Raw genomic sequence first — 18,961 nt, forward strand, 5'->3', positions numbered from 1 at the left:
CGGCAATATTTATATGCGCTGTTCGAGTGATAAATAGGGATTTCCAGGTCAAGAGTCAATGGGAAAATTCGAGGCGGGGCGATGCGCATCGAAATGCGTACTAGTCCACAGACTATGGCATACGATGACAATATCATCCGTCCATCTAGTCGGTGGTCGTCCTCTGCTTCGATATGCCTCTTGCCTTGGTCGCCATTCCCGAATCTTTCTGGTCCATCTATCATCCGTTAATCGGGCAACATGTCCGGCCCAAGCCCATTTAGCCATGGCTATTTTTTCAACTGCATCTGTGACTCCTGTTCTTCTTCTTATTTCTAGGTTTGGTACTTTATCTCTGATGGTAATATCTAATATTGATCTTTCCATAGCGTGTTGTGTAACTCTTATTTTATCTATTGTTCTTTTTGTCAGAGTCAGTGTTTCTGCACCATATGTAAGAACCGGTAAAACGCACTGATTAAAAACCTTTCTTTTTAAACAAACTGGAATAACAGACTTGAAAATGTTATTCAATCTACCAAAGGCAGCCCATGTGAGACCTATTCTTCTTTGTATTTCAGTTGTCTGTATATCTCGGCCTAAGCGAATCTCATGCCCTAGATATTTGTAAGCTATTACTTGATCGATGCTATGGCTCTCAATCAGAATTTTACCGCTGACTACAAGGTTGGTCATAAATTTTGTCTTTGAGGTGTTAATTTTAAGACCAATTGTTTTTGACACTTTATAGAGCGTGTGAAGCATTTTTGTAGCTTTATCAACTCTATCAGATATTAAAACGATGTCATCGGCAAATCTTAGGTGGTTCAGATCTTCCCCATTTATATTAATTCCCATGTTATCCTTTCGTTCCATTTGCTTGAACATATATTCAAGAAACTTCTTGGTATCTTCATGAAGGCGGACACAAGCTGTACCAGTTTCGTAAATACTTTTAATCAATGCGATATATCGGTAGTCAATGCGGCAGTCAGCCAATGCTCGAAGCATTTTATGATGATCTATAATATCAAACGGCTTTTCATAATCTACGAATATAAGAAAGATAGGCTTGTTATACTCTGTACACTTTTCTATTAGCGTTTTTATAACTTGTAGATGATCATTTGTTTCGTATCTGGAGCGGAACCCAGCCTGTTCACAAGATTGATAACTATCCAGTTTGTTCACAAGCCGTTTTGTTATTATCTTCATGAATAGTTTGTATGTATGGGAGAGCAAACTAATAGGTCTGTAGTTCTTTAGGTCTGAAATGTCACCTTTTTTGTGCATTATGGTTAGTATTTCATTATGCCACTGGGAGGGGGTTACGTCTCTTGTCAAACAAGTATTGAACATCTTTTTCAACACATTTACTAACGTTCCTCCTCCTTCTTTGATTTGTTCAACGACTATCCCATCTTCTCCAGGTGATGTATTGTTTTTCATCTCCGAGAGAGCTGATTTTAATTCCTCTGTTGTGATATCTGGGATGTCTTCTAAGCCTACATTTTGAACGTTTGGTATTTGATTTTGATCAGGATCTGGAAGTTCTTCTCGCTTATACAATTCTGAGTAAAAATCTTGAGCAATTTTTAAAATATCTTCTTTATTTGTTGTAGTTTCTCCTTTTTTATTTACAAGTTTACAAATATTTTTCGAGCCTTCAGTCATTTGTCGGCGCAGAACTTTTAAACTTTTATTTTTATCAATGGCTTGAGTTATGTAATCAGTGTTGTAATTTCTGACATCTTTTCGAATGGATTTTGTGATATCTTTGTTTAACTGTCTAAGTGTTATAAAATTATCTGTGTATTTGTCTTTCAATTCTCTTCTTTTGTTTACAAGATCTTTAGTAGCTTGAGTGAATTTATCCATCTTGTTTTTTCCTTTTTCCTTATATTTTCTATGAGCGCTTCGAATCGCACTATTTATTCGCATGTTTGTCACTTCTATATCTAATGCATTTTCATTTAGATGTTCTACTTGTTTCAGTTCTGAAGTTATGAGATTCTGATAAGCTACTCTATCTTCTATCGATTTCCATTTATTAGAATGCCTCTCTGTTATCATTGCTGTCCTCTCTCGTCTAATGTTGATCATTATTTTTGCTCTAACCAACCGATGGTCACTCCCAACAGTGATTTTATTAATTACTGTAACATCTTGGACAATATTTTATCTATTTGTGATGATGAAATCAATTTCGTTTTTTATTATGCCATCTGGACTAGCCCACGTCCACTTACGTTGTTGGTTCTTTTTGAAAAATGTGTTCATCACATAGAGCTGATGATGCAACAAAAAATATAGTAGCACACCTCCTCTATCATTTCGCTCACCGTATCCAAATGAGCCCATAGCCACTTCTGCGTTATCTTCTTTGAATCCAAGTTTAGCGTTAAAATCGCCCATTAAGATTAGGTGGTGGGTTTTATCTTTTTCTATAGCTCTATTTATATCTTCATAAAAGTTTTCGATTTCTTCATCGCTATGGCTCCTCGTGGGTGCATATACTTGGATAATTTTAATAGAGCGTCTGTCGTTCAGTTTTAATATGAGGTACACAACTCTTGAGTTTACACTCTCTATTTTTATAATTTTATCTAGGTGTTTCTTGCGCACGAGAAAGCCTACACCGCCAACTGCCTTATCTTTTTCTCCAATGGAATGTAGCAGATGTCCTGATTTTAAAACTAATTGGTTTTCTCCTTTTCTTCGTATTTCGTAAAGACCCAATACATCCCATTTTATGTAGTTAAGTTCTTCCTGTAGTTTAATGAGCTTATCTTCAGTTGCAAGCGTTCTTACGTTATAAGTGGCAATATGCAATGTTCGTTGTCCATGGTAGTCGTGTCTATCCCGGTGATTCTTTGCACCCTCTGCCCTTGGTCCAATCTGGTGGCTACCGTCACCAGGGACCGTTGGGCCGCCCGGGACTAAGGGCCTTTTTCTAGTTTGTGTCATGTCATTTACGGGGAAAATTAGCCGTTTCACTACCACGCTGGCCAGTGCGGGTTGGTAGCGGGATATATCGGGATGTGGTAAGGATTGGAAAATGGGTAGGAAGATAGGTTAGGGACCTGGCCTCTCCTAAAGGCTTGGACATAGGAGAAAGTCAGTAGCTAGCGTACGGCAGGGACGCCACTTCCTGTAGCAGCCTGTCCTCTACCGGGATCGTAAAGGAGTGCTACCCGCTACCGACTTGGATTCATATGACTGACATTAAAATGCATATATTACATATTTATATAAATCGAGTTGCCGATTTATAAATGTAACTGGAAATTCCAATGTTCATTTTATTTCAATATATCACTCTTCAATATTACCGATAGTACCTTTAGATACTACATAATATTCTTGGTATTGTTGTAGCAGGTAACTGGTTATAATACTGTAATAAAACGGTGTTTCAAAGAATTGTGTTTTTGCAAATAATTTTGTTCTGAAAAGTGAAAGTAAAAACTTAAGCATCGTCAGTCGAGCTTGTTTAATTTTTGAACTATTTTAATCTTAAAATGCCGAAAATAATTAGTGTCGCTACTTGGATTAAACCTAAAAAATAGCTATCTATGGATATGGACTAAGTTTATTTATGGACAGTGAACCGCATAATTATTTTAAGTTTTGTTCCAAATGTGACGAATTGCATTAATTTAAAAATTGGCGCAGAATATATAGAACCATTAGTATCTATGTACACAATGAACGTAGTTCGAAATTCCATATGTAGCTAATAACACATAGCCACCTTTGGAATGGACATCTTTCGTTGTTTCTTCGTCATTTCTTGTCATTTCTTCCTTCGAGTCTTCGCAAACTCAAAACAAAAGTTCGCAGAAGCACTGAAGTACCGTATTAAGCTGAACGGGGAGATTATATTGTGAGATCCCTGGATCGAATAACGTCATCCCCCAATACTGTTCTAGATGATGTTCAAGGTAATGGAGAAGATAGACACTCGACAAGGAAGGATGGAAGAATATTTTGAGGCAGACCAGGGCTCACGAAGGGCTGTAGGGCGAACTGATGATAATTCTGATTATGTAGTCGACAATTGATTTTTAACGTAAGTTGGCGTTTCCTGCAAACCCACTACAATTTTGAAATCACCTGCTATTATAGTACCTTGATGGACTTTTAGTTTATTAGCAAAATTAAAAGAAGCTAATAGATTGCCATAAAATTAAGACATCAATTTACGTATGGTACTATCTGCAAATACTGCAACTGTATAAATATAAATATTAGAGTGCTTAATTGTGCTTAAAGTGCGGATGAAAGTACATGTTATGTTAGTTTTTCAGACACTCATCCATTAGTTGTTTATTTCTCGTAGATTTTACGAGTTATATAATATATTATATATATATATATATATATATATATATATATATATATATATATATATATATATATATATATATACAAAACAACCAGTTTATTAGAGCTGCAGTCAGAAGGTTAGAGATGTTAGAGAAACACTCTTTTGACTTTTTGTCTAGCTTTCGGAATTGTTTTATTCCTTTTTCAAGACACTGTAATATAGATAAAAAATGTGTATATATTTACAAAATATCACAATTCATCAGTGCAACTTACTAGTCATTGAGATTATTTACAATAAACTTTGACAAACAATGAAAAGGGTTGGAAACCTTTCACAATGTAACTCTTGAAGGTCTGAGTCAGATAAGAGGGGAAAAGAAACAAAGCAAGATGTTACTATTCCATATATTGGCGGAAACGTTTCTTTTTATACTTACAAAACAGAGTCAGTCCAAATCTGCAAGAGTAATTTTTAGAAGCATTGGTGAAGTTCTTTAAATTAAAGAAGGACAATAAGTGACCTCTTACGTTGATAGAAAGGAGAATAATAATGAAAATGTGACTTACATGAAGAATGAAGAAAAAAAATAAAGAAAAAAATGAAGAAGGAACCAGAGATGGTGTTAACGATCAAACGCATAAAATTGCAATATCTGGGACACGTTATGAGAAATCAGCACCGTTACTCCCTGCTGCAGTCTATATTGCAAGGTAAAGTCAAAGGTAAGCGAGGACCCGGAATTTAAGAACATGGTTTAAGAAAACTTCAACGGAGCTGTTTCGAGCCGCAGCGAGCAAGGTCATGATTGCCAATATGATTTCCAACATGCGAAACGGATAGGAACCAGAAGAAGAAGAAGACTTACATGAACAGTAATACAATATCGATAGTAATTACAACTACCAGTTTTACAAAGAAATTGTCAAACTTCACTTCATGTAATCGTATTAGTAAGGTTACAATCACTTTCCTAATTTGTGAAAAATCAGATTTAAACAAGTATATTTGAATTATAAAACTAGCCTTAGTTGATAAATGTTTTAATTTAAATCTTACATTTTTAGAAAAATCGAAATAAATCAAAGCACCCTGTATTTAGGTATGGAGAAACCTTAAAAAAGTATAGCTTATGTTTTACGGACAATTCAAAAATGTCATCAAATATAGGGTGTTCCATAAGAAAAAATACAACTTTAATATACCAATCTTTTTTGGAGCACCCTGTACAATTTACATTATTTTTAAATTGTAGTGTTAATGACCTTGTATAATTCTGTGAAAAAAAAATATTTGGATATTAAGTCGTTTTCCGTACAGAGATCGAGGCGTATAGGATAAACTACCCTGTATATATATTATTGAAGATTTTTGCAAGGAGGTCTACTTTCATATTATAAGAGCTTTACAATTTCACTGTAAATGTTATCTGGACCAGGTGCTCTTTCAGTTTTCATGTTTTTCAATGTATATTTATTTTCTTATGTTAGAATAGGTAAATTATTATAAATGTTCGTTCAAACGTCTGTTGATATTTTTTCCGTGTTATCTGAGAATAGATTTAGTATATGTTTTCCATTCGTCCTTAATTTTTTTTTGTTGTCAGTACCCTATCATCCCTGCTTGTTAGCATGCCACACTGTCCTTTATTTTTATTTCCAGTTAATTCCTTAGTTTTCTTGTAAGTCTGTCATTGCGTTTTTTCTATAAGTCTTATATATCTTCACACGTTTCTAAGCCGCATAATTTCTAATATTTCATCATCCATTCATAGTTTTTTGCCTGTTGGTTTCTAGTTCGTCTTATTATTGTCAAATTATTGTTTTTAATGCAGACCACAACTTGTCAGAACCTTCTCTGTCCCTCCAATGTCCATATTTTTATTCTTAAGTTCTTAATAATTAAGTTTTTATTTTTATTAAATTATCAGTAAAATTATCAATATAATGTACATATAGTATTTTTCATATAAAAATGCGTGCACGTTAGAATTTATATAAAGTGACGTCACTTATATTTAAAATTTCTTGAACGTCAACCTTAGAGTTCAAATTTTCCCAACACAGCTAATAATACGAAACACATACGGAACTGCTCGATCTTTCATAGGCGTCACCATGGTATAATAATCAGAAAAATGTAATCATCGTTATATTGGGAATTTTAGAATTATATTGATTAAATAACCAAAAACATTTGTTATTATTACTAATATAAATTTTATGAAATAACTCTAAGTCTAACATTCCAAAAATAATAATTTTAATTAAATATATTAGACAATTGTACGCAACTTATATGGGAATACTTCAAATTTTTTGACAGTTCAGCGTGTGGTAAAATTGTTTAAAGTGTTGCCGCGTTTTTAGAGTAAGAATTTTGTTTATGTTTTGATTTCTTACACAATTTGATCATAATATATTATATATTAATAAATTGTATTTATAAATAAATAATAAATTTAGATTAATAGCTTTAAAAACTAATTATTGTTGTGTATCGTGATTGTGCTATGTCAAAACAACTAAATAGTCTGTAGAAAGCTAATAAGCTTTCATATAACATAGATTATTTTGAACAAGAAATAATGGCGGGACGTTTTTATTATTAATGCTCTAAAAGTGGTAAGTTTCAAATTTAGAATATATAATTTTGTATTAAAATGTTTTCTTATGTATTTTAGTGTGTTGCAGTAATCTTAAACGTAAGTGTATATGTATAAGTGTGTATGTATAATAGTTTGGCAAATAGTTGACATTTTAAAAATTCCTCACTTATTAACTATTCTGATGTTTTGGCAACGCTGTAGGGTTCTGACGTCGTATATTTTGAATGACGTGCACGCATTTTTATATGAAAAATGCTATACTTATATAGAGGGTTTTTTTAGAGGTATAGAAATTTGAAATGGAATAAAACAAAGATGATTTTTATAAATTGACATGAAATTTAATTTATTCGAAAGATAATCTCTTGGCATTATAATTTAAATATAATTTCTGGCATATGACCGTCATGGCTGGCGCTGACGTAGTCTAATCTGGAGGTCCAATTTTCGATCACTTTTTCCAATATTTGTCGCACTTTACTTTTATAAAACAGTCTAAAAACAGACAAAGTTTAAAAACAAAGTTTAAAAATTTAAAGTGATTATTTCTGTTTAGAAAGGAGCAGTGTAAGTAATTAAAACAAAAATAAGGACAAAAACAAGTTTATAAAGAAAAATGTTTTTTAGGGGTAAAGGAAAAAGCATTGTACTCTTTCATAATATATAAAGAAAATTTAGTTGATTAATAAAAATAGTAAGAAAAAATAAAAAAAAGTTGAAAGATGTAAAAAAAGAAGAAGACTCATTAAAGCCACAATGGATGAAACTCGGGCATGTGTACGAATACAAAACCACCGGACAGACTTTTTCATTTCGCAGGGACTAAAACAGGGACATGGGCTGGCCCAACTTTGTTTAACCTGGCACTGGAGTATGCGAATGCAAATTTCACCTTGTATTATACATAATAAAGCCTACGTATTATAGTTCGTTGAGACCAAATTGTTGGAACTTTTAAAAATATAAAAATATACTGGATATTATAAGTGGTATATAGTGGTAGTGTAAGTGGTGTCTAGACTGTATCTATTTTAGTAAATATTCTAGTATTGGTAATTTAAGGGTTAAGTGAGTGGTATATTAAATTTCTGCTTCTTTAATCTCTGGTATAGACTCACAATTATTCTAAAAACTACCCTTCGCTACTTCTACTGTAAAAGTAAGAGTTAGATCGTTTAACCTCGACATTTTCCGATGATAAAGCAGGTGTGTGATCACAACAAAATAAAACTGAAGATTTTCATTGAAAAGGTGTTATGGACAAATCAACACGATTATCATACCGTTCATTACCATAACTTTTGTTTATTATTCAAGACGAACAGACAACGTAATGTTCATTACATAATAGCTAATAGGGGAAAGTGGTACAAATAGAGAAAATATACACATTGTAGAAACTAGTAATTATGTGCTATACTCTTACTAACAAGAATAAATCTAATAATAATAATAATCATCCTGTGGGAGTTTTTATCAGTTCTTCTATCAGGCGCGGCCCCCTGCGAATGGGGGTACTCTCTGGGTATTTTTAGCACTGATACCCAGAGGGTAGCAGGGTTCCCTGCTGTGGAACAAAAACTGACACCTGGCAGTAGGTATAAAATGCACAATCATGAAAATGGAGATTAATTAGATTAGAGAGATTCAAGTATCTGAACAGCGAATAGCAGATCAATACCGGGTAATTATAAGAAATAATCTTATCCCCGAGACTAGACGCGATACCATCAGAAGCGAAGTCGAACGGGATATTCACAACCAAGAGCTAGTTGTAGATAAAATCTCTAATGAAATCCCTAATGAACAGACTCCTGAACTTCTCATACAAGAAACTCAACCTGTTAATACGCAGCAGGACAGCAACGAGTTGTACGATAGCCTAATAAGTGAAATGACACGTGCCGTACAAGAGTTTAATGGGACAAACCCACTTACCAGACTACCGCTACCAAAAATAAACTCTTGTAAGAAACTAGATGCGCTGTTACAAATTGTGAACACTGAAGTCCTACCCAATTATATCGTGGAAGCCCATACATTGGAATATTTGCATATGGTAATTTACTGTGCAGCAACAGCAATTGCTAATGTTATGGGCATTAAGATCAGAACACGACGGGGTACTAATATTGGAAGGACTGAAAACAGAATTGCACCCTGGGAAAAAAGACTGCTGAGGAAAATTGAATTATTGCACAGGGATATTGGACAAATTACAAAATACATCCGAGGAGTAAGAAGTCGAAAAGTAATTAAAAGAGCTGAAGAAATAATTCTGAACACTCAAAGACACTTACAACATGATCCAGAAAACAACACAGCTCAACACTGCCTAGACACATTCAAACAAAAACTCTCCGTTTATTTAGGTCGCCTAAGGAGATACAAACAACCGTAAATGCGACAATATACTTTTTGAGAATGCAGAGAAGTCTTTCTATAGGAAACTGAATTCCACTGTAGGAAATGTAAATAAATCCTACCCAAGCCAAGCAGAAATTCATGAGTTTTTGGGAAACCAACTTTCGACGCCAGCTACTCATAACAACAATGCTGGATGGATTGAAGACACGACGAACAACTATCAACACTACAGGAATATTCCTTATGAACCTTTCACCGCTGAAGAAGTCTCAAACGTTATCAAAGAGCTTCATAACTAGAAATCTCCTGGACCAGACGGAGTTCAAAACTTCTGGCTAAAGAAGTTTTGGAGTGTTCATGAGCTTTTAACAGTATTTATTAATAATATTATTTCTAATTCACAGGAAATATCATCATTTCTTACTCAGGGAACCACTTATCTAATACCGAAGGATCAAAATAACACCCAAGATCCAGCCAAGTACCGCACAATTACTTGTCTTCTAACTTTGTACAAATTGGTCACATCCTGTGTGGCCCGATGTATCTACCAACACTGTGCTCTAAACAATATCATAGAGCCTCAACAGAAAGGATGCGCTAAGGGCTTCATGGGCTGCAAAGAACAACTTATTATCGACTCGGTCATTTATAACCAGGCATACACCAAAAAAAGAAACCTTTTTACTGCCTTCATTGACTACAAGAAGGCTTTTGATTCAGTGCCGCATGAATGGCTAATAGATATATTGAAAATATATAAAGTCGATAATAATCTCGTGACCTTTTTAAAGCATATAATGGCAGAGTGGAAGACTAAAATTCACCTTCAAATACCTGGTGAAACCAATATCGAAAATGAAGATATCCCTATTAACCGGGGCCTTTTCCATGGGGACTCATTGAGTTCTGCCTAGCGATGAACCCACTATCTCAGCTGCTGAACCCCATCCTCAGGATTTAGCATCAAAAATAACAACACTGTTGTGGCGAAGCTAAATCATCTGTTGTATATGGATGATTAAAAATTAATGGCTTCCACTCGAAACCACCTAGATCAGATGCTAAAAACTGCAGAAAATTTCTCACATGATATCAATATGCATTTTGGACTTGACAAGTATTGTATACTAAATATAGTCAGAGGAAAGGTTCAGCCCTAAGGTTTCGATATGCAAGATGACCAAAACATCGAGGCAATGGGTGAAAATGATATGTACAATTATCTCGGAGTAAAACAAGCGCGGAAAATTGACCATAAACAAATGAAAACTGAACTAACTTCGGAGTTCGTGCGAAGAGTAAGACTAAATTGGTCATATCTTAATAGTAAAAATTTATTTAAGGCATTAAATACGTACGCCTGTTCCGCGCTGAGCTACTCATTTGGTATTATAAAGTAGTCAAAAACGGATATAGAGGGTCTTCAGCGGAAATAAAGAACACTCCTCACAAAGGCGCAAAAACATCATCCACACAGTGCAGTAGAGAGAACAACATTACCGCAGTATCAAGGGGGAAGAGGACTTATGGACATAGGTGAGCAACTGGATAAAAAGGTTGCTAATTTGAGAACTTATTTTCAGGAACAGGCTGAGACATCTACTTTACATCCAGCAATTTGCCGCTTAAACTGAGGGAACAAGAAATGCACATAAACCACCTAACCGAGCAAGAAAATATGCGCACCTGGATGAGTAATCCTTTGCATGAGCGACATCTCAATGAAATCAGCCAATGAGGATTTTTACTTGCCATTCACGATCGGGTTATTCCAACATAAAATTACCTGAAATATTGTTAAAGATCCTCAAGTCCAAAATGACAAATGCCAATATGGATGCCAAGCCCAAGAAACCATCCAAAATCTTACCGGTGGCTGCCAAGCGTTTGGCGGTATTGAAAATGACAACTATACTGCTACCGCACTGTGCTCACAGACCAACCAGTGGCACATAATAGACCGGAACTCATACTAGTTAATAAACTTACTAGGCAAACAATACTTAGTGATGTGACCATACCTAACACCAATAATTTACGTGTTAAATACAACGAAAAGATAGAAATACAAATCAGGAGACAATGGAGAATGGAAAGTTCCCAGACAGTACCTATTATTCTATCTACTACTGGTGTTATTCCCAAAAACCTCCTAGAGAACGTAAAACAGCTGGGTCTGATGTGTACGAAAATTTTTAGGAGATACTCCAGCATACCAAGTCACCACGGAAAGAGTCCCACCAGAGCTCAATCCTTTTGATACCGTAGGTATTTGGAATGGGTGAATTTTTCCCTTAGAGGGAGTCTGAACCGTATAACTAAATCTGGATTCTTAACTATAAAGATAAAGACTGAATGATAATTATCATAACAGATATTCATCATTACATTAACAGTACTTCCCTTATTAATTATTTATAAAAAAAATAACGGAAAAACCTTTGTAAAGTTGATATATTTATATACTTTTTTATATTAACTTTCATTTAAAAGTATTATTTATTGCGCTTCTCTAACCCACCAGAAATTTGATTTAGCAATTTGCACTGATTGAATTTATCCGTGGGTAGTAAATATTTATTCATTAGTTTAAATGCTGAAGGTTAGTGAGACCTATTCTTGTGGTTTGCCTAAACACACATACTACTGCTAATGGATTTGGTAAACTGGGTATCTTCCGGCCACGACTCGTCATAATTTAGACTAAGGACATAATTAAAAGTATCGGCGGCGTCTAATACAAATTGACTTAAGCGTATGGGTCGCAGTTATCTAATTGTTTAAGAGTATAAATCTTCGACATTAGTTCTCTTTTTTATTGTAAATTTTTTCAAGGATTTTATGTACACCCACAAGTTTTTATGACTTTAGTTTCCTGCAGCTTTCTCATACTGCTCATACATTGTTAATTAGGACTTTCGGCAAATTCCTATATACTTATTAGAGAAACTCCCACTTACTTCACATGTAAAATTGTATGACTTTAACTGTTTGTTGTATTTGTATGTGGTAATGTAATGAAAATGGTGTTGAATGTATTTTATGTTCCTTTATTTGTTACTAATTCAAAACATGTGTGTGGTAACCTACATAACGTAACTCCGTAAGTGTAAGTAATGAAGTGAGTAATGTTCCACGACATCTGTCAACGTCCAAATGTCATGTCATAGAACTACTAAAATGTCAAGTATATGACACTGTTGATTGCATATCCGAACATTTAAACATAAATGTAATAACGACAAAAGAGTTTCGCGTAGGTCGAAGAAGAAATGATTTGTTGAAAATCGAAGATGACTGTTGGAAAGGTGGCGTAATTGTATTACCTTCATGGTCACAGTAAACTGCGGAACAGTCGAAGACGTGCAATGCAGATTAAGGAAAGCAAATGGTAAGCACTTTTATAAAGATGTTCACTATCTAGAAAATAGAAATATTTTATATTTTTCTAGATAAAAACTGCTGCTAAATAGTTCATGGGAGTTAGAAATCTAACATGTGTTGTCCACCTCTTAAAGTAACTGTTAGCGCGGGATTTAGCAGCCCATTACCGCCATAAAAGTGCTTGATCCTTACTATTAGCATTTGAAATGTCTTCCTTTTTTATACCTACGCCATACAAACGTAACGACCATATATAGCGTTTCAGTGTTTTTAGTCGAGCGAATGCAAAAGTGTCATATTCAAATTTATGTAAAGGTTGTTAAACACCTCTTTGATATTGATATGATACCGTCCATTGCTTCTCGGGTACCTCTACATTTCTTAAATCAATACTGAGATCTGTTAAGATATTCGTCACCTTTTGACTGAACTTTATTGACAGGGCCGCCGCTAAGGTATTGGCCGCCCGTGTGCAACTTAATATTTGCCGCCCCCCTTCCAACACTTTAGACATAGATACTATTATTTAAAGAAATGTGCAGAAAATGCATAATATAACAATAATAGTTTGTAAATAAATAAATACTTACTTAAACATTTAGACTAATCTCCATGATCCAACGTCCATATATGATCCTAATGTATATCCTAATATCCCATCCTAATATCCTAATTTAAACGTCCATTATCCTAATTTAATAACCATGATCCAACGTCCAGAATATGTATATCCTAATATCCTAATTTAAACGTCCATTTAATTAAAATAAACCGTGAATAGAAACATAAACACATAAAAAAATCTAAAAACGCACTTTTCGGGCTTTCGTCTCGGAAAACTTTTTGACAATATCTTTAATGTCCAATGTCGCACACATTTCATGTTCTATAGGTAACATTGCAGAAAGCAGAAACACATCTTACTACAATTGTTATTTGTTCTACGTGCGCCCCAATGTTTTTTCTCCATTTCATATAATTTTTGATGAGCAGAGTCAACTTTTAGTCCTTTTTTTAATGTTGTAGATAGTTTAAACAGTTTTTGAGAATATTTTATATGAGCTGCACCGGATTCATGTCTTTTTAAAATAATAGCTAAATGTTGCCAGTCACTTACCCCATTAATTCCACTAAGTAATTGTCGGCTGCTTTCATCACAACAAAACAGTTTACAAGGTGCACAAAAAACACTATTTAGTGATAATGAGTAAAGTAACCACGGGCGATGAATTTGGTCTTGATTAGGTAATGTGCGATAATAATAAGTTTCTGAAAATTTCCTATTATTTGTATCTCTGGGGAAGTTAATTTTTATAATTTGCTGAGGAAAATTTTCAACAACAAATTGAACTTCACTTGGATTCATATTTGCAGGCCAATTTCCGGAATCATCTGAAACCAAGTATATGCTGGAGATTCCTACACTGCAATCCAGATCGCTATTATTGTCATCAAATCATCCGTCTCTATCCGCAGGAATATTCAATTGTTCGGTACTTTTTTCTATTGTTTGGACTTCGCTTGAAGTTGAAGGTCCTAAATTTATATCCGAGTCTTCTATATTTTCATGTATGTTTTTCATCAAAAATGATTCCAGTGCACCGCTAAGTTTTTTTTTCGCCTCAGTTTTTGCCTCTTTTATTTTTCTATATTAAAAACCTGAAAGTCATTTTCTTTTTCTTTTGGACATTTTGAAATTATCACTTAAGAACGAAGCCGGGCGAATTTAACAAAATAAATCCAAAAACGCTGCAAAATAAGTTGTCCAAATAATGTTTCTCCAAATAATATGTAGCCGTAACGCGTATACGAATAAAATTGCTCTGATCTCGACGTTACTTCGAAATACAATACCTACTGTGCAAAAGAAACGGGTACACTACTATATTTTGTAAAAACAAAATCGTTTATCAAAAGCGTGTCTAAATTCATCAAATTCTCAACTAAGACTAAACATAAGACATAATAACCCATCTATAAACATAACCATAGGAACAATATTATAACAGAAACTTTACAACCACTTGCCTAAATTCTTATAAAGTATCTACGTGTGAAATCTCAAATAACTGAAGTCCGAAAGCCACCAGCAGCTTTGAATTAAAAAGTATTCCCGAAACTGCTTTATGACTGTACCTGCAAAAGGGCGGCAGTTTATACAATAAATAATATTTTCTGACATTTTTTTTAGATTAGGATGATAAAAAGAAGTATACACGATAAATGAAACGCATTTAAGTATTATCACGTACTGAATAATTATTATTGTTTGGAATATTAGAGTTCACAGAATTATCTGAATCATTACTATTTAATTATTTGAATTTATTTTCGTTTTAAAAAAGTATTATCATCAGTGGACTGCTTTTGGGCCGCCCTCTCTGTTGGCCGCCCGTGTGCGGTGCACACTTGGCACACATGGTAGCGGCGGCCCTGTTTATTGACTATTATTCGCATAAATATTTTTGCGCCGTAACTTACGGGTATAAGACATTGAGAATTATGAATAGAAATGATAATTTAGTTTATACTCAAAATTTTGTAGTAAATACTCCAAGTGCTATGAATAAAAAAACAGAACAGTACCTAGTAATACCCGGCTTGAGTAGGTACTCTTTGGTACAGTTTGTTGTGAGAATGTTCTCATTTCAAAGAGAATTTATAAGTAATAGAAAGAACTGTACCTATTTGCCTATAAATAGTACAGTACATTCAACCAACTTATACCTCTAAACGATTAACGGAATTCGCAGAAAATTTTTCGTTGTAGTAAAAGGCACGGTAAACTGCACTGGTGTTCTCCATAATGTTTAAGACTTTATAATTTTTTCTGAAACAAATACTACCGTGCTAAGGATAATTTATATTCAAAGTAGATATACAAAGTACTAAAATATCACTTTTAATTTTTGTTAAAAAATACTTCGGAGTAAACTAGAACATTTTGTCAATTAAAATAGTGGTGGTTAGATTGACCACATGTCTGTTAGAGTGTACCGTTTTTGAGACGTCTGCGATTATATTATAATATATTTAACTTTTATTTTCAAATGAAAATACTTGTACTAAAAATAAAATAATTGTGGGAAACGTTTTAATTTTTTATGTACGGTTTCCAACCATTTTTGCTTAATGTGTTTAGGATCTTTGTAAGCGGTTATATTATATTTTACCTCTCAAGCACAACAGTCAGAAAATTTTTGTCATATTGATCTAAACTCAGTATATTGTAATTCAAACGTGTAGTTTCATCATGCCTAGACGTAAGTTGGATATTGATGAATAAATTACAAATGTGCATAAATACTTTACCACGGAAAGAGACCACGGTGGACCTTTAAAGTCGTTATTATGTATAAATCAACACGTTTGTGACGCACTCGGGATAAGTGAAAGTAAGCTAAAAACTATAATGAAGACTGTAAGAGATTCTCAAGGAGATCTTACTATGACTGAGTATCACGAAGACAAGAAAACGACTCATAAACAGTCTAGGAGCATTGACTTACCTAATGGAGAAAAATTTGAAATTCGCAATATTTTGTATCGAATGCGTGAAAACAATCAACATGTAAGTTTAGATACTTTACTGGCCAAAATTACAGAAAGACAAGTGTCTGAAATTAAGAGGACTAGCCTTTGGAAGTGTTAAAAGATTTAGGATTTAAATTTAAAAAATAAAATAATAGGTTAATTTTATGCGAAAGGAGTAGTGTGGTTCACAAAAGAATTAAATTTTTGAGAGAATATACTAGACTTAAATCTGAAAATGCAACATTCTTATACTTAGATGAGGCATGGATATTTGCAAAAGGTGGAATTAAAAGAATTTAGCAAGACGAATTTGGCATAAAATCAATAAAATACACAGACAGCGAAGACAAAAGACATCATTCTTCATGAAAGAGAGAAAGACTAAAACGCAGATTTTATTTGTTCTTCAAAATCAAAATCTAGATAATGCACCTTACCATTCGGAGATTTTGGAAAAACAACCAAAACAGTAGTGGAACGTACCGAGCATAAAAAATTGGTTAGTTAAAAATAATATCAATTTTCCGGAATATGCCTTCAAATCAGAGTTACTGGAAATTTTGAAACGTAATTAAAAATGAACAGTTTATATAGTTGACCAAATTGTATCAAGTTATGGACATCGAGTACTACGGTTACCGCCGTATCATTGCCAGTTTAATCCCATCGAACACATCTGGGGTATATGTAAAACGTATTAGGATAATCACCTTGGATGCAGTGGATACAGTGACGATGCAGATAGGAAAATGTGGCAAGAAGCTCTTAAAACTGCAACTCCAGAAATATGGGCCAAAACTGTGGATCCGGGAAAATAAAATTAGTGAAATTAATTCATCGATTATAGATTTACATAATGATAGCGGTAGTGAATTTAGTGACGATGATGATGATTTATAAATTTAAATAATCAGTAAGTACACTATTATAATGTTATTTACAAAATAATTGTACAGCAGGTTAACCATTATATTTATACATTCATTATTAGCCAAATAAACAATAATATTTAAAATTCCATTTGAATTTTTGCTCCTCATTTGATATAAATTAACTCTGGTAATACAGGCAAAAATATTCTAAACAAAGTAAGTCATTAAAAAGATTATGGAGAACTCCAGTGCAGTTTACCGTGCCTTTTACTACAACGAAAGGTTTTCTGCAAATTACATTAATTGTTTAGAGGTGTAAGTTGGTTGAATGTACTGTATGTACTATTTCGTGTTATATTAAGCAGCAAAATATATATTTAATGGTAAATGTTTCCTAGCTGCCAACGAAAAAGAGAAATACGTCAGTAATGTTACATAATATAATGGTGGAATTGATTTTGTTGTGGTCTTACCTATCGTTCAATTGAAAAATATTCTATATTCTCGAAATTTATTACTACTTACTGTCTAGCTTTTTTGTTATTTTATGTTATGCGATCGTTATATCCCCCTTTATTTTTACCTATTCGGAAATAATCTCTACTTAAGTCCTGTATCTTATATGATTTACCAAATTATCTTTTCCTGATTTTTTAAGGACTCTTATTTTTGCATATTATGTACCTACTTGTAAATTGTATTTCTCTCTTCTGTCCTGGAAACAGGAAATGTTAACGTTAAATTTATTTTATGATTTATAGTTATTCCCAACATATATTTCATTGAAACAAATGATACAAGACAACAATTTCAGAACAATGTCATTTCCCTCCTCACGTTTTTGTTTCTGCAAGTTCACTTCGGTCCTTGACCCTATCCCTGCAAGTAAATTACGGCACCATTCTGCTGCAGCATTTATTTAGTCTTAGTCACCTATAAGGTATGCAACCCGCAAATCAATGAAATAGCCGATTTGTGTGTGTGAATAGGAGAAATGAGGGTTTTTCAGTCACAAACTTTTCTTACAAAAATCGATCCTAATTTACGAATCAAAGAATTTGGTATTTCTATAGTTAATTATAATTATATGATAATATTTGTTTATTTAAAAAAATGTAGTATTTCTAGTTAGTATTTTCATTTAATATAAGCTTAAATTGAATATTTATTGGAAAATATTTTGTTTACGGCTTAATTTAAGTTGCCTATAAACGTATAGTATAGTCAGTGAAGGTGAAAATGAGGTAAAAGGTCCCAATTTTTTCCGATTGCATGGATTTTCCTGAATATTAGTATACCAACTCATCTAACCCTCCACACCAAAAATTATATTGTCTGTAAAAAACTGATTTTTGCTCTTTGGGGATAAAATCTACTATTATATGAAAAAATTTCGAAAAGTCCAGATTTTCGTATTTTAATGATACAATTCATGTTAAAATATTTTGAATAAAGTTCCTTTTAAGTTTTTTAATATAATTTATGACATTCAATGACTTTTTTACCTTTAAAATCTATAAAAACCACCCCTTCGTGTCAGAAGAAATGGAAAGAAGTTTTTGGCAGCTTAAAATGAACTTTTGGTGCATTCACATCTCTTTTATTATTTTTATTAAACAACTTACTACTTATTAAAAAGTTGCAACACTTAGGAATCACCTCCTATAATAAAATAAAGAAAAGCTATTGTTGAAGTTTTCAAATGTATCATTGTCCGCAGTGCGGATTTTCCACTGACCAATAATCGGAGTTATGGCGATTTACAATCCCATTATTATGGAAACGAGCTTTATCACTCCACAAAATTCTAGTTAAAAGTCATTAGTGTCTTGTATTATCACTTGCATTATGGCGATGAAGGTTTGTCTTCCCTACCCGGTAGGT

The 18,961-nt window shown here is 33.4% G+C and overlaps 1 protein-coding gene across 2 annotated transcripts in view; it reads left to right on the plus strand.

The window, feature by feature from the left end:
- cd (peroxidasin homolog cardinal) overlaps window positions 1-18,961 on the plus strand; it is a 65,109-nt gene that overhangs the window by 9,785 nt on the left and 36,363 nt on the right. Inside the window, exon 1 of one of the 2 annotated variants that reach the window (XM_072546656.1) lies at window positions 12,451-12,678. The exons of the other annotated variant lie outside the window; for it this stretch is intronic. Coding sequence (XP_072402757.1) covers window positions 12,618-12,678 — 61 coding nt within the window. The 5' untranslated portion in view covers window positions 12,451-12,617. Of the gene's footprint in view, window positions 1-12,450; window positions 12,679-18,961 lie in introns of those variants that run through there. 2 annotated transcript variants of the gene reach the window in all.

Source organism: Diabrotica undecimpunctata, chromosome 10 (assembly GCF_040954645.1).
Source record: "Diabrotica undecimpunctata isolate CICGRU chromosome 10, icDiaUnde3, whole genome shotgun sequence".
Lineage (NCBI taxonomy): Eukaryota > Metazoa > Arthropoda > Insecta > Coleoptera > Chrysomelidae > Diabrotica > Diabrotica undecimpunctata.